At 37.9% G+C, this 17,970-nt stretch overlaps 1 protein-coding gene across 8 annotated transcripts in view; it reads left to right on the forward strand.

Moving 5' to 3' along the window:
- naaladl2 (N-acetylated alpha-linked acidic dipeptidase like 2) overlaps positions 1–17,293 on the forward strand; it is a 321,301-nt gene extending 304,008 nt beyond the window's left edge. For 7 of the 8 annotated variants that reach the window (XM_079597224.1, XM_079597227.1, XM_079597229.1 and 4 more), the window contains 2 exons: positions 4,460–4,658; positions 13,269–17,287. In XM_079597224.1, coding sequence (XP_079453350.1) covers positions 4,460–4,658; positions 13,269–13,452 — 383 coding nt within the window. In that variant the 3' untranslated portion in view covers positions 13,453–17,287. Of the gene's footprint in view, positions 1–4,459; positions 4,659–13,268 lie in introns of all 8 variants that reach the window. The other variant, XR_013795866.1, reaches the window with a different exon arrangement.
- Positions 17,294–17,970: the final 677 nt, after the last annotated feature.

The following is a 17,970-nucleotide window of genomic DNA, read 5'->3' on the forward strand; positions in this document are numbered from 1 at the left end:
CTTACGGTAAAAGGCTTACAGAGCCGATGGACAGGCCGCCCACGCCCTGCATGCCACGGCCCTCCTGCAAGTCTACCAGGCCAAGTCACTCAAAGAGCTGCACAAGGGTTGTTACTGAAAGTTACTGCGCAGTCCCTTGGGCAGACGATGTCCACACTTGTGGTCCAGAAACGCCATCTATGGCTGAAACTGGCAGATATGAAGGAGACCGACAAATATCCATTTCTCGACTTCCTGATCTCCCAGGCCGGCCTCTACACAGCGCGGAGCCGGCCACAGGAAAGCGGTGCAGCTCGTTCCAGCCCCTGCCAGCCCCTCCAAGCGTCAGGCTAAGCTGTGCTCCAGAGACGGGCGACCGAGTGATGCTCCTGTCCTGCATGCAGAGATCGCAGTCCTACTGGCGAAGGATGTGATAGAGCTGGTACCTTTAAATAGAAGAAATAATAATAAAATATAAAATTATGGGAAAAAATATAATTTTCAATGGGAAAATACTGATCATAATTAATGCATAAATATTAATTAGTACCATACAATTATTTTTCTAAAAAAAAAAATATATATATATATATATATATATATATTGTTTTGTTTTTTTGGTTTTTTTTTGGGGGGGGGGGGGGGGTTGATGATGATGATGGCAGAAACAATATACTTTATTTATTTGTTGGGGGGGGGGGGGTAACAACATAACAGGGTTGAACAGAAAGTATAGCGATAAAGACAAATTTAGTGTTTTCTCAGCATTTTATTACATTGATTTTAATAAAAAATAAAAAGTAGTTGAATTTCAAGTGTCAAGTGACCGCAAATAACACAAGTGTGACTCCCAGACGATGAGCAGCACAATGATTTACATTTAAAATAAGGCTTTATTTTTTAAAAAGTGCACTTTTTAAATGTACTGAACTGTGTTAAAAAACAGTCATGAAAGTACACTTATTGGCCTTTATATTTCATTGATAATACATTATCTGCAAGTAGATTTGTTAAATATACTTTTAACATTTGAAGTACACTACAAGCACACATTCAATACAATTAAGCGCATTTCTTTTTTGTATGCTTATTAGAGTACCACATGGTTAGCTTAGCAATATACAAATGTAAAACTGTTGCCTCAAAAATGTCAAGCGATTTTTTTTTGTGGTGTGCTGTCTATGTATAAGTAGAATGGCTGCCCATAAGTGAATATAGAATTTTTGTTACCAGAAAAATTCAAATTTTAGATAAAGGGCCCTATTTTAATTATCTGAAATGCAAGTGTCAAAGCGCAAAGCGCAAGTAACTTTGTGGGCGGATCCCGGCGCTGTTGCTATTTTCCCGGCGGGATAAATGACTCTTGCGACCGACGCAAATCTAAAAGGGGTTGGTCTGAAGTAGCTTCATTATTCATAGGTGTGGTTTGGGCGTAACGCGAAATAAACCAATCAGAGCGTACTCTCACATTCCCTTTAAGAGCAGGCGCGCTTGTTCCATGGCGGATCGCTATTATAACGGCGGGTTTGGCAGCGCACGCCAGGAGCGATTCACAGCCGAGGAGACCGACGTTCTCGTCAGGGCCGTAAAACACAGAGAAGTGACATTGGGGATGATGGGAGAAACCCACCCAAAGCTTCGGTTAAACAGGTGTATAATTTGGGTAAATGTGTACCCTAATCTAGATTATTTTTATATATATCTTTTTCACATCTTCACGGACACAACAATGATTTCCCTCGTGTGTTAATATTTTTCCTTGTAATAATGTATGATTTGCAAAAATGAAAACTGCTGCATCTGTTTATATTAGAACATCAAAGTGGATGCGCGTTAACATTATGGCCAAGCACGCGCCCTTAAAATACCATATCACTAACGCGCAACGCGCCACTGTCTTTAGACTGTTTTTTCCCTGGTCAGTGGCGCAATTGCTTTCTAAAACTGGAAAATAGCACCATGGAAGTTTTGCGCCGGAACACGCCTCCTCTTTGCGCTGAACCGCCCCCGCGAGCGCAAGTTCATTCCCTAATTTACCGACGTGCGTCTGTGGAGGGAAAAGTCCGCTGTGCGCGGGTGCAAAATAGGAATGATACATGCGTCGGTGTTCAAAGTCAATTGCGCTGGGAGCAAGATAGGGCCCAAAGTCTCTTCTGTGTGAAATAATCGTAAACTTTGCAACACAGTGAACTAGCATTTCATAAGTGTACAGTATGTGCACGGAGTGTTTGTGTGTGCGTGTGCGTGAGTGACTAGGTGTGTCGGTGTGCATTTCATATGTATTTGTTTGAGCATTCAGTAGTATACAGTATATGTACTTAGTATGTGTGGATGCAAGTGTTTCATGTACTGTGTGTATGTGTGATTGAAGTTTAATTCGAGCCCTAGACAGCACCTCTAGCCTGTTTAAATGCACACCCACCTGTCACAGCTCTGGCATTATTTTCGAGAAGATGTACAGTTCTTAACAGCTCCAGCTCAACCCATGATTAATGCATGCTTGAGTAAGCAAGTTGAAAGAGCAGAAGCATGTCAGATTTTTTTGATGTGTTCTTTTGAATTCAACCCAAAAGCCACAATATACCCACAATATAGGGGTTAGAAGATTTGACTCATTTGTTAGATTCTGAATTCGGGCATATGGAGGAATGCCAGGAGTGCGTCTTTATTTAGCTCAAAGATTTTCTGTTAAATACTAGACTATTTCATTTTGAGGGCCAGAGCTCTGCTGGAGTTTTGAGGATTGCATTTAAGCTGTCAAAACAGTTGCAGCTAACAACAAGTGAACTCAAGTACAGAGCCGAGGGGTGTGTCTGAGACGATTAGGTTTATGAGGATGAAGTGAAATTGGATAAAAGCTGATTTGAGTGATGGAAAAGTGAGGTTAATAGCAACTGCAATGCATTAAGCCCAATTTGGCCGTCTGTGCTATTCTACCTAAAAATTACTCAAATGATGATGTCCAATGCCTAGCAATTGCTCCAAACTTTTAAGAATGCATTAAATTCTTCCAAAGTGAAAAAAACTTTTACATTGTACCAAAATTCCTCAAAAAAACGTTGCACTTTCTATTCATCAGAAATTCCTGAAACAAAAATTGTAATGGAATTCAATAAATTACATTTTAAAATATATTAAAATAGAAAAGAGATACACTAGGCCTATATTAAAGGTGCAGCTAAATTACATTTATTATAAGATTGTTTTAAAGGCACAAAATATAATCATTTTGGATTCAAATTAAAGCTACACTGTGTAGGAATTACTCCCATTTAGCGGTGAAATTGTATATGACTACCAACTGAATATTACTTTCTAGCCCCTCCCATTCTGAGGGCGTTTTAACTCCTACGGTGGCCGTATTATTTCAAATCTGCCGGCAGTCGCGTGTAATCTCCCCCTCGCATTCGTCACGGTGCCACTAAGTGTAAAAACGTGAAAGGCAAAGCTTGAATTTCCAGGTATGTCCCTCTTTGGCTAATGTATTTTCAAGATGGAGGCGCAACATGGATTCCGCCATTCGAGCAGCTCACCGTATGTATTATAAATGGCAGATTACGCTTACGGGAATACTTGATTAGTTGGTAGAAGTAATTATACATTAATGAGCACATATAATTTTTAAAGAACAAAGTGGTTTTTGCTAAGAATCAACTTAAAAAATTAAACAGTGTAGCTTTAAAAATAACAAAACCGAACAATGTTAAATATTTTGTGGACTTGTATACTTTCCAACAATGTTTAAATCCAGAGAAATCAGCTATTTTAACCAGTGTTACGTCCATAGATTTATTTCCAATAGATACCATGGAAAGACCAAAGACACTTTAATATATTTTGTGTTTTATTAGACAGGTGATCAGCTGTTTGGATATACCTTTATCTGCAGAAAACAGTTATACAGTTATTGTTTGAATGTCTTGTTTTCTTGATTTACTGTGTTTTGTACCCAAAAACTATTTAGTCAGGTGGCTAATAGCATTATCAGAAAGAGCGTTAATAGTAACAGTAAAACAGCTTTTTTCTCCACTATTCAAAGTTTTTAAATGAATTGTATTCCGTTTAGCAACACAAGTCATCCAGCTTTTATTAATATGATATTCTAATATCGATCTAGCTTACTGCAGTGTGATCATGTGATCAAACGTCACTGGAACAATGGAGGCGAACATGAAACATACATTTCTATAAATTTCGACCTCTAGTGGCTAAACGTACATAATGTGCCTTTAAGTTCACTTAAATTAAAAATGATAGGCCTGGTTTCACAGACAGGGCTTAAGTTAAGACATGATTATAGGCTTTAGTACATTACATTAATTTGGAGATTCAGTGTGAAAATATGTACACTGTATTACAATATAAAACAATATTACACATTTTAATGTCAGGTGCAATTAATCATGATTGTTTGATTAATTAGTTTTAATGGATTGACTGCAGCAATTCATATATCATTCATATGTCTTATATTTCTTAGATGACCAACTGAGACGGCCGGACCTCCTGAACCTGGCTGCATCTTTGAGGGACAGCTCAGCCTTCTTCCAATCTGAGGTCATGCGTCCTGCCAATGACCCCAAAGAGAGGGATCCAGCCCATGTACGCATGCTCAATGACGTCCTTCGAGATCTGGAAAAAAGCTTCCTTATCCCGAACCCTTTGCCAGGCTTTTACAGGTAATTCTTTTACACATGTGGCTTTCAAGATCACAAACGTAAAAAAAGCATGCTAAAATATTTATGAATCCATACATTTTTACAACATGAAGTCTTTCATGCAAACAATAATATATTCATACAAAGAGCCCTTAAGTTTCTAAGGAAGAGAAAAGTGGTGAAACATAGGAAACTTTGATATACCTGAAAACAGAGCGATATCAATTATTGAGGGTTTGTGGTGAATGAAAGCTGGATAAAAAGTTTCTTGTCAGAAGAGAAAAGAAAGCGGTGCTAAAAATGTCAATTTATTGTCACATCACTTTAAGGAAAACAAAAAAAACCTCAAATATTGCACACACCTTTTTTTTCAGAGGACTGACTATCCTACTTTTTCCCCCATGCAGTTTTACCAAAAAAAGTTTGTCATTACAAGTTTGTTGATCAATACTTAAAGACTTTAGGCATCTTTTTGAATGCAAAACATAATATAAAGTGTAACAGGAGTCCCCCAATCCCCCCATCTTCAAAAGCCATATGCATAAGCAGATGTCACGTGCTCTGCCTCGAGAAGGTGTTTGCATTATAGGAGGAACCAAAAATGAGCTGTTAAGTTGGACGATATTCCCACTTCTCATAGTGGAAGAGCAATATGCAATCAAAGGCAGCTGTCACATCTGTGTTCTCTGCTGCTGGTGAAACGGAATACATTAACGGATAGATATAGAGATGAAACTGTAATAGAGTATTCTAATAACTATTCCCTCAAAATCTGCTTTACAAGACGACACACATGATATGACAATTATTTTTAGAATTAAGAACAAATCGGCCTGGTTGTTGGCTGAGGCTCTAAGCCAATGAGTGCTAAGCTGCGTTGTCGGTTTGCGACTGAAGAGATGTGCCCGAAGCCGAATACCTTATTCAGAACGGCATGGATAATGGCTTCAAAACGAATAACAAATTCACTCCTCGTGTTTGGTGGATAACAGGTGAGCCAGAGGATAGCACGATATTATACATACACATCTATAACCACTATGCAATAATGAGTGTGTGAAGTGAATGAGTGTAGAACAAAGTCTTCAAAAAGAGCTTGGCAAGAGTAATATCTACTAAAATAATACATCATACACATTTTCTACTATTTGATATGTCTATTTAAATTATTTAAACCTTGTACGAAATGATACACGCATTTATGAAATAAGCACAGCACGATTGGAAATCAAATAGCCACGTTGCCGTCTCTGCGGGTCTCAGAATCCATGTCTCTGTCAAGAGTAATATCTACTAAGACACTCGATCATACACATTTTCTACTACTTGATATGTCTATTTAAATGTTTAAATCTTGTGCGATATGATAGGCTACCTATTTCTCTCTCTCTTTATATTTTAGACTATGTATATCTTTATAAATAAGGCTTATCTTTATAATTTGTTCAGATTTGCATTTGTATGCATAATTAAAGTTGTTTTAGCGATTTTCAATCACTGGATATTTTCTTTCAACTTCCATGTTCTCTAATCAACTATTTATAGAGTCCGACTCCTCTTTTTTGAGGTTGTGGATGATTGTCCTGACATAACTCTGTACACAAAGTTCCTCTTGAAAATAAAGTTGTTTTTGTTTAGTTTAGTTTTTTTACATTAAGCATTATTGTTTTAATTAGAAGATATTTAAATATATATTTTTCAGCATTGGGAAAGGTCCCCAAGCCGGTGTTGTGTCGAATTCTGTGACCCACCGAATTCTGTGTCCTTAGTAGGTGCTATACTATATTGAGCTAATCCTAATCCTAACCCTACCGTCACTAGGTTATGTGTACATCACCATAATTCAGTGGATCACAGAATTCAGCTCCACACCTGGACTCGAACTCGGGCCTCCTGAAGCACAACCGCACTGCATCTCGAAGCACTGCCTACGAGGCTATCAGCTCCAACAATTAGAAGACATTCAAATAAATGTCATAATTATAATACAACATATTTATCTTATGGGTTATACAAAGCATATTTTTTATTATAAATACGAAAGGGAACAGATATACAATTTAAACGGTCTTCTCGACAGTAATTCGACAAACTTCCAGTTAAAGTCCCGCCCGCTCACTTAAAGTTTTACTCGAATACAGATACGAATCATTTTGAGATTGTTACAGATCCATAACCAGATATACAAATCCAAATATTGGCTCTGCTGGAGTACAGCAGCTACAGCGTCTTTCTTTTAGGCCAGTGGCCATACTGATGTATTTTGGGACATTGGACTGCATTTCTAATCAGCGTGCAGTGTGGCAGACTTTATCTGAAATGTACCTAATGACTTTTAGAGATTTTTTTTTTAGGTGAGCTATTCCAAAAGCAACATTCTTGTGCTTTCCTTAGGGAGTCAATGGTGACATCACTTTCCCATCTACTGGGACAGATGATACTGAGAGACATACTAATTTGCATCTCTGTCAAATTTTGTTATGCCAGACATAAGTGCCAAGAAGACTGCCACATCCTGAAAATGAAACACAAAAAAATAAATAACCAAGGAAAGAAAAAGAAAATCATCTCCTTCCTCTCAGAGTTGCATTATTATTCAGCTATACAGAAATGCTAATTTCTTAGAATGACAATTATATTGCATTTAAAAAAAGCTGCATTGGCTATTTTTAGTGTATTTGTATTGTGCATATATAATTGAATAAAGAATTTGCCTCCAGGTTCATAAAAAATGAATGATCATAAAGATTATTGGTTGTTCATAGTGAACGACCATAATTAGCATAATTAGATTATAGTAGGAATGTATAGGAATTTATTAGCCTATATAGTCCCATGATTCCCCTAAGGGGGATTCGTGGGTCGATGGACTGAAGTAACCATCATTTAGCGATTGTGCTGATGTCATCAGCTTTTGCCATCACAGAGAACGGCACTTGGGTTCCATGATTCAGCAATGCAGGTCAATACCCAAAGCCAAAATCAAGAATATTTATATGTACAAAAGCATCTAAGGTCAGCGAATTAAATGAACAAACAGATTATTTCTTTAAATCAAGTGTTCCTGGTAGTTTCTCCTGACAACGGCCATGATTAGGGGCATGGAAATGCAAAGAAGAGCGAAAAAGGGTCAAACACAATATTAAGAAGTGCAGGCCTGTATTGCGGAGTTAATGGTTTCTTGATCTAGATCTAGATCTCAAAACTGCAGGACTTTGCCCAGAATAATGTGCCAAAAACACTATTGCAGGGAATAGAAGTAAATCCGTCAGTCGACTGTGATTCAGTCCTCAACTCAACAGAATAAAGTGCTGATCTTTAGCCACCGTCCTCACACACTCCTTAACCGCAGGGATTTACAGATGTGCATCTAATGGGAATTGGGTTGCAGCTGGATCCATAATGGAGTGGCCTCCAAAACACTGTGCAATCAAAATGGATGGACGTTCCGATTATTTCTCCTTTTTGTGTTTAGGGGAAAGCTAGTTTGATCTTTCAATCAATCCTCAAGGTCTACGAAACACACTGGGTGCTGCATTTCTGCTTTGACTTTTCTCTTGACGCCGCTGTTGTCTGTTGGTTTTGCTAATCTGGTCTGAAGGAGGCCCGTTATTATCAAAGCGACATGCAATTGTAATCAGCGGCAATCAGCGTGTCCTGGAGTGGTTTTTATTAAATTAACAGAAGAGGAAGCAAACGGATGAAGTGCGAGAGACTCGTCAGGGTACCTGCTCATTATATCTCTTTGGGTTCTGGCCTGAGAATTAACACCCTCTTACTGATCTTCATTGTTTCAGCCCCTGTTTTAAACACTTGCCTCTCTGTTTATTAATCAGTTTTAACCAATGTATTAAATTGGTGCAATTTGAAAATGGATTAGAAAAAGATTTAGTTCTCTCTGGACGATATGCACTCACAGAAGCAGCTTGTAAAGTGTCAGATGAGCCATTATGAGAACCCGGGTTTCCACCAAAATTACCATTTTGATATCATTTACGCACCCTCATGTCACTGCAAGCGACCTGTATGACATTCAGCAGAATGTTCATGCTGCTTTTTTTGTTTTGTTTTTCCATACAGTGACTATGAATGTTAACCAAGGGCTGTCGAGCTTAAAAAATTATTAAAAACCATAAAAGTACCCCATATGAAAACTATTTGATAAAAAATATAACAAACAGATAAAAATGTAAGTTATTATTCACTAAAACAAACCTTCCCCATTCATTTTTTATCATCCTTTTTTTTAAATCTTTTTAAAAAAGTTAATTGGAGGGGTCCAAGACCCCAGGACTTTTTTTCGCACTTGAACCACGGATACACACACAAAAATGTGAAGATTTGGAGAATGAAACCTTCGGGCTATAGATGTTTTAACTAGTTAAGTATTGATATTAAAATTTGATTGGATTTGCTTGTGTGTGTATATGTGAATGTATTGATGGATGTTATCTGTTAAACTCAAACGAGCTGTGTCTGTCAGTCTCGGCCATGGATGCTCTTGTAAAAGAGATTCTTAATCCCAATGTGCCTCTTTTCCTGGTACAATAAAGGTTATAATAGATGATAACTGGACCCATGCGGGGGAGTCTGCTGTGTAGGCTAAACTCGATTTGTTGGAGAACTCTTTCTCCATTAAAAACAAAGTAGGTGGTGTTACCAGGAACCCCAGATCAATATCAAAGATTTTGTGGAAAGATCTATAAAAATACCTCCAGCAACAGTTGGTGTAAAGAGGATATGACTGAAATCGTAAAAAAAGGACCAGACTTGAGCATGATTTAACAACCTGCACAACTTAATGGTGTGGACCATTAGTTTAACAAGTCTTTTGTTGCAACTAAAGATCAGGATAGTGGAAGTCGTGCTTTTGGTAAAAAGTGTTTTAACTTCACTGCCATTACAACGTAAAGTCATAAAACCTGTAAACCCGGTAGTTTGGATGGATGGAACAAAGGTGGGAGGAGATGTAACTTGCAGCTGTTTACATGAAACAGTCCCTTGTTAAATGAAGTATGCAACACAGCACATGCAAAGCAGACGTTTGCCGCCTTAAATATTACTACCACACAAAGTTCCCATGTGTAGCTTCTCATCACAGACACGACTCAATTACTGTCTATGTGTACAATTATATTAGATTATTTAGTAATCTAATAGTCTTGTGATATTAACAAATCCATCATCACCATCTAAAATAGTAATAGACAAATGAGCAAAAGTTCCCAAAAATGTCCAAATATTAAAAAATGTCCATTAAAACATACAGCTAACTCATATTTAATGCAATATATTCTTTTTAACCCACTTTAAAGTGTAACTTCACCTATTTTCTACTCGCTTTGTATTGATACAATGTCGGTAGTATGTGTAAATGAACAATGTTTACTCATTCTCTGTTTTACATGGACCGAGAAATTCACATTAGGACAAGCAAAGGGGTAAAAAACAAACAAAAAAAGCCGTTCTGTCAGTTCCGGTTTTTCATATTTTCCATCGCGTCATTCTCTCCATATTTATGATTCTTTGCAGCCTTTAGCCTCTGCCTACAATGCGCCAGATCGTTCACTAACTAAAAAAAAACTCACTCCTAAACATTTACTCTTTGAACACTTGCACTCGCAGTTTTATTGAAAGTCCATTTTGACAGCAGCAGTGAAGTATCCCTTCAAGTAGGACTTATCTTTATACATGTGAGTGAGTGAGTGAGTGAGTGAGTGAGTGAGTGAGTGAGTGAGTGAGTGAGTGAGTGAGTGAGTGAGTGAGTGAGTGAGTGAGTGAGTGAGTGAGTGAGTGAGTGAGTGAGTGAGTGAGTGAGATGTATTCAAAATGTAATTTGATAATCAACTTTCAACAAATGCTGAGCTTAACTTGTATTGAACCCAGAACATTCCTATTAGAATGATGGAGAGACACTTTCTGAGTGATATGACTCACAGGCCAAACTAAAAAAAAAAAGGGATAACCATTTCCTTTGGGAAGAAAGAGAAAGTGCTTGAGATTTGGACATTTCAGTCTTTCACTTTATATCACACAGATGAAAGGCTTTTCACTGTACTGTCTTTTTAAAGCTTCATAATCCTGCTAAAATGATAAACAATAAGCTTACATATTTATTGCAGCTCTAAATGTATCACTTGGTGAAAGGAGAACGAGCTCTGTTCTCATGTGATGTCTACCTTTCAGTTAGCAAGATAGAGTTCATGATAAGGATTTTATATAAGCTTTGGTCTCTGAAGGTCAAAGACTCGTTCTCAACTTTAGTTGACCTGTTTACAGATAAAGAATTGCTTCATTTATTAAGGTTATATGTGTGAACTGAAGCCGGTTAAAACACTCCAAAAACAGAAATCAATGTGTGACCCTGAACCGTGAAAAAAAAAAATGGCCCAAAGTCTGTTGATCGTCATGATTGTCATGCAGGAGTTCAGGTGATTTCTCTGCAGATTACAGCTGAAAACATGTGCGGTTGCTCCAAGGTTTCCCAAGGTTGTTTTAAGTCATTGGTATTGATTTTGTGATGTATATTATGCTCTCTGTTATATCTGAACGTGTGCTCGTAGGTAGATCCTCATCCTCAGAAGAGCTTCCTAAAGCAGCACTTTTAGGGGTTCACCGACCCTCAGAGATCTGTTGCAAATAATTAATGAGCACAAATAGCAAAGTAACTTTGTGCCGATATAAAACTCATGATTCAGTCATCCATAATGTTTGAGCATTTTTAACATGCATATTGTGATTTTTGGAGCATAAATATTTTTTGTTTTATTTCAATTCGATTAATTTTGTATTATTGCTATTATAATTTTTGTGGTTTCTTTTATTTATTAATAATTTTTATTTATTAATTTATTAATATTATTTTATTTATTTTTGTATTTTTATCAGTATTTATAATAATTGAACATGTAGCCTTTTAAAGTATAGGCCTACTCCTGTTGATAGCATGCACGAACGAACGCAGGCGGTCGACACATGCGCTATGGAAAGTTTCATCTTTGTTCAAGTTATGACCAATACAAATGTCTTTGTATTCTTTTAAAGTTATGGCTATCTCATAGCCCCCCTCACACAAGTGCTTGTTAATGCGGGCGTCTGTTGTTGTTGTTGTTGTTGCAGTCTCCGGTGCTTTGCTGTTGTTGTTCCGTCTCTTTAGTTCTGTCAAGACCATTATCATCAGAGTTGATTGACTATTAGCATACAGTTTGGATTGGTGTTATGGTTCGGTTCTAGGTAAGAACTCCCAGCCTATCCATGCAGCTTAGCATGGATAAGAGCAGGTAGAAGAGAGAAACCCCCCCTCAGGGTAAACAGAACAGAATCAACATAAATGTGTGGCAGATATTATTCATGTTCAATGATTTATGTACAACATAATTCAAGAAAAATGTGCCTGATTTGTCCTGACTGGATGAGAGGAGGAGCTGGGGATCAATGTGATAAAGCTGCTGACGATACTGAATGGACCTTATATATAAGGGTTATATAGGTATACGTGGATCTGTGATAGTCACCTGATGCGAGCTTGACTCGAAATTTGCATCACACGCACTGTTCGTACTCTCGCGTACGCGTAAAAAACAAAGTATACTTAGGGCTTAAGAGAAAAGTCTTCTGTATAAATGCCTCTAACCAAGAGCCATCCACTCACATTAGGATAAATAGGTATGTGAACCATTTGTGGATGTTAAAAGTTCCTTTAAAGGGGTGGTAAAATGCCATTTTCACAAGATGTAAAATAAATCTCTGATGTCCCCAGAGTGTGTGTGTGAAGTTTTAGCACAAAATACCCCACAGATATTTTTATAAAGCATGTTAAAGTTGTCACTTTTTGAGGATTTGCAAAAAACGCACCGTTTTGTGCCTGGCCCTTTAAATGCAAATGAGCTGCACAGAGGGCAGGGTTTCAAGAGCTCGCAGCTGCGATTACCTCACGCAGACACAGTAAAATGACAGAAACTGTTCTGCTTTTAATGTCAAAACGGAGTCAGACAAAGATGGACAGACTCAAGAAGAAGTGACAACATGTAGAATGCAACAGGGCGTCTCTGAATGGTTAGTTGATGAATGTATGTTGTTGATGTGGAGTTAACAATCTTCAATTAGCATATTCTGTCATGCAATCTAAAAATCACTCGTATAGGAACTGTTGTGAGATGCACACAGAGTGGCTTTCTATTGCATGTGAAAAGATGGATGCTAAAGTTTGAGCTGACTCACTAATGTACTCTTAATACAACAACTTTTCCTCTTCTCAACATGGACTGCGTGTTCCCGGGGGCGGGGTTTATGTACATTTTAGACTTGCTGATGTCACTAAACCCGGAAGAATGTTGTGTAGTCCCTACCAGCCGTTTGTTGTAGTCCTTAAAAAACTTTATTAAAATTTCTTTAAAAGCAAATATCTCCCTTTGCTTTGAACTTTGAGCGTTGTAACTTTGCAGATGTTGTTTATGCTCAAACAGCAACATTGCACACTAAAGTGAAATCATACTTTATCACCCCTTTAACACTTTGAAAAACCCTGCCTTAACCCTGCGCGCTCTCTCTCTCTCTCTCTCTCTCTCTCTCTCTCTCTCTCTCTCTCTCTCTCTCTCTCTCTCTCTCTCTCTCTCTCTCTCTCTCTCTCAGGAACATTCTGTATAGCTTGAGCAGACAAGCTCCACACTTCTCTATCCTGAAGGACGCCCTGGAGGTCCCCTGGCACAACAGCACCAACCAGTCCCTTACTCTGGTGTCCAGCGCCATCAGTTCAGCTGAGAAACTCATACAAAGTGGACTCGACCTTTTTGAAAATGCAAACGACAATCCATAATGACATCTGGAAAGAGATCGCATGGTGTCAGAATATGACGCAAACCCTGGGATCTTCTGACCGACACGTTTCAGAGGGATCTGAAGACACTTTGAGAACTAGGGGATATCATTATGAAGTGCACTATTTACCTAATGAATAAGAAGAATTTATTCAGGCCATTACTAAGTTATTGTTTTTGTTCCTCTAATAACATTCAAAAATGGTTCAGCCTTTGTGGTTTCTAACATCAGGCTTGGAAGATTAATGAGAAAAGAGTCAGGGAGCTAAACTCTATATCTCGTGGGGTCGAGGCTTTTTGTTCTGAGAAAAAAACACCAGCAGGTTTATCACCAACGTTTCCAGTCACATAGACCCCAGAGGACGACTGGAAGTCAGGACTCAAAACAGGTTTTTTATTGAAACAACTTGATGTTTGAAACATGTTTCAAAATATTTTAGAATATATTTTATTTGCTAGTCTAGCCCACCATTTTACAAATGGGAAGCAATGACCTTTGGAAAAGGGGAAATGGTGTGATCCGCAATCAACATGGAGTCGGACTTCACAATGCAAAACTTACTGATAGTAAAAAGGAAGGAAGCAGCAGCGGCGTGTGCTACTGTGACAGTCTCTCAGGGGCGTTTGTTTCAGAATCTAGAAAAATAGTAATGGAACAAAATATTAGTTTTAATGTTTGTTTTTTTTTACAGGTAAACCAATCAAAGTTGAACTAAGACAGGTCAAGTCGACGAAACAAGAATTCAGGGTAATGGTTAACTGAAACACTTTGGCAATAAAGTAGTGGTATAATTAGAAACATACCAATAATTTTGCGAATGAAAGTCATGGTCATAGGGTTAGAATGCAAGTTTAAAGTCCATAAATCCAAGGCAAACAGAGACAAGTCTTCAAGAGGTGTGAAATGAGTCTGCATCTGATTGGTTCATATTCCACCAATGAGGGGCCAGGATGGTGAATATATAAGCTAGACAAACAGTGCAGGTGTTCTGTACGTTGTCATAATGGAGTGTGTGGACTCATGGTAATATCATGTTAACGTCTTTTTTTGATTCTGGCGTCCAGTGTATTTGTTGTCAGCATTTGCACTAATGTTGTTTCTCTAGTAACTATTTTGGAGAGAAATAAGAGTTTTGTGAGCAACTAATGACTTCCCTTTTACTTTAGATACTTCACTTGCCTTTTAAGTATGAAAAACAGCTCAATTAGAACTACAAAATTCAGGGAATTTAGTTTGACCCAGCTTTAATTTATTTACGTGCCTTCAAATGAGTCATACATGCTTTTAGAGCAGCAATTTGCACTCAGAGATTTAAATACCAAACATTTACCAAAATATTTTGTACTGTGGTTGTGCTTATTTATAACGTTTACGTTGTGGAGATATTATTTGAAAGGTTTGTAAAGTTAAAATGATTTTCTTTCTGCCTTTTCATTGTTTCTAATCTGTTTAGTAAGCCCCTGGAACATATTTTTAGAGAGCAGCCATTTAAAACTGTGCATCATTTCTGCATTTAACAGAGTTAGCATTTCCTTAGTTATTATGACAATCCTTTTAAACAGATACTGCATTTGCACATGGAGAAATTCTGTGGACTCCTCTACTGCTGGATTACTACACTAAACAACCCTGAAGAGTCCGGCTCATTTGCATTGCACTAAAATGAACTCTTAAACTGTTAACCTGCCTGTGTGCTCTTTTATTTATTTATTTTATTTTATGAGTATATGTAAATACTGATAATTTAATCTGGCTCACATTTTTTGTTGGCCCAAGAGAATTTTCAGGTTCAGTTATGTCTTGAATTGCAACCGTTTGTATTGTGGAGCATTTGTATGAATTTTATATCATGCGAAATATTTTCAAACTGCAAGTTGCATGTTTTTAATTAGATTAGGATAAAGAAGTTAGACTTATTTAGATTTAGAATAGTAGGCGATTCGTTCTTATGGTCTGAATGTCAGACACTGAAATTGCACATACTGTTGTTTCTCAGTGTAATATCTCACAACTGAAACACTGACTGCATACAAGCGAACATATACAGTATAAGGGGCAATGTAAATTCAACCAGTTGTCACTAAATAAACCCCAATAGGGCGATCAGGACCCCTATTTGGAGAGGAAGGGGTTTGTTTAGCAAAAACGACTGGCGACTATATACATTGTTTCCCATTTTACACAGCTACTCTGCAAATCTATAAATAGATGTTCGTTCATTATTAATAATAATTTTCACTACAACTGAAAACTAAGACACAAGATGGCACAGGTTTTGTTTGCATGAAAGTGTCACTGGTTTAAGTTACTTTTATCATTGTTCGCCAATTTCTGAAATCCATTAATTTCAATTGGAATCCATGCGATTTGGGAGTTTTGCATGAGGGTGAAAGATTTCCCCACCCAGATTTCACTGGAGGTTCAAGTTGGTCATGTGGATTTGCCACAAACCTTTGTTTTTCCTTTTTTTTTTTGCTTATTACAGGTATGGTAAAATTATATTGAGTAGATGAATGAAGCACTACCACTAACACATAAATTGTGACAAATTTGCGTGACCAACTAGCCTGGGAAAACCCAGACCACTTCCGGCAAATTTAGATTTGCTCTGCAAGTGGGTCTGGCAAAGAGCCCATTGAAACCCATTTCCAATCCGCCGAAATCGCGGCACCAATCAGAAACGTTTTACACGATGACGACAGAGCAGAGACGGTGACGCAGATTTTGTACATTACAGACATGGATGCCGCCGTGGAACATCACAACATCACTCGTTCGAATCAGCTATCGCGTCTGTTTCAAGCGATTTAAAATGGTCATTTTCGTTAACACAAACAGAGAATTGCTGAGAGTCTCGAGATGTTTCTCCGTCGCTCTGCATACGTCATGTCATTCATCGCTCTGATTGGTTTTAGATCTTTCCGACGTCCGTTGGTGACGCCCCTGTGGAAATGAATTGTCTATGGAGCTTTGCCAGACCCTTACTCAGTTACAACTGAGAGGGTCTGGGTTTTCCCAGGCTAGTGACCAACTGAACCCATTGCGAAATTTGCGTGGGGATCGCCTTTACACAAAATTCCAGATGGCATGGATTCCTATTGAAATTACAGAATTTTTCACATTAAAATTTGCAGAGCGTCAATAAATGTTACCACACCTTTACTCGGATGGGCGGACTAATATACATACAGCATTGCTATGGGTGAAATTAAATATCTGACAGTTGAGAGCCGTGTAATAAACACATGTAGCGTAGATCAGTAAACAGTTTTTCCCAGTATTTTTCCATGTTTGGCTTTATACTGAAATGAGTACTATTGTAAATGCAGTGCATGTTGAATCATTCTTGTATATGGGATGTCAAAAGCTTGAGAACACCCGTTTTGGAGAACGACACTTTTGAACATAATTCATGTGAGTGTGCTTGGTGACACGTACTAAATTACATTTTAGTGCATTCAATGTCCTACGCTAAATGACATTTATGTTTTGTCTCAATGGACTACAGAGGTTGAATCCAGACTTTTTATACCCAGTGGGGCATTAAATATAATTGTGTTGTCTTTAGTTTGATGTCTTGTGGAACCACATGGGTCAGAAAGCACCTAATGGATGGACAATGTGAACACGCTCTCGCTGTTTAAATGGGTGGAAGGTTTTATGCAATTCACGGTATGTTGGAGAAAAGAATATTTTAAATGAGGAGCGATATAATGCGATATTCAAAATGCACTTAACTGTAATAAGGGTAGAGAGGATTTCAAATGCATGTTGTTTTTTCTGCTTAATTTGTATGCCACTGATCCTAAGGCAATAAATACCAGTGCTGAAATAACATCTATTTGATCATCAATCTCTTTTCATTTCTCTCTCAGACAATTTCACTACCTTGAGAATGATAAGCTGCATTTTTCTGTCAAGTAGTATTTTGTAATGTGTAATGTGATTCTGATGGCAGCTGGAAATTACCTTGTGTTAAAATGCCCCTATGATAATTTTTTGGATATTACCTTTCTTGTAGTGTGTAATATAGCTTTTTGTGAATGTAAAAGGTTTGCAAAGATCAAAGTGCACAATTAATGGAGTTATTGTCTCCTAAAAGAAAGAATCGATTCTGAACGGCCTGAAACGAGTCGCCGGCAATTCCAGTCTTACTTCTGTCAGGCTTCTGTCACGTCTATTTCTTGGTTTTGTGACAGAGCCCTGACACTCCTGTTTTGTCTTGTCTGTGTGCCTTGTTTCATGTGCTTTCATGTCTTGTTTTGTCTTGTGCTGTGTAGCACACAGCTTGTTTCACATAAGCTGTGTGCTTTCATGTTGTCATGGTTTGTGTGAACACGTGGCTTATGAGTGTTCTCATTGGCTGCTGTTACGTTATTATGTGACATCAAGATGTGTGGTTTGGGAGTTCTTTGTAGTTTTTCGTTTCTTTCTATTGTTTTCTGTCGCTGTCCGTTTCTACTTTCTCTTTTACAGGTGATGTGCTGATTGGTTTGCCTCTGCTGTCAATCAGCTG

This window comes from Phoxinus phoxinus (genome assembly GCF_949152265.1).
Source record: "Phoxinus phoxinus genome assembly, chromosome: 22".
Lineage (NCBI taxonomy): Eukaryota > Metazoa > Chordata > Actinopteri > Cypriniformes > Leuciscidae > Phoxinus > Phoxinus phoxinus.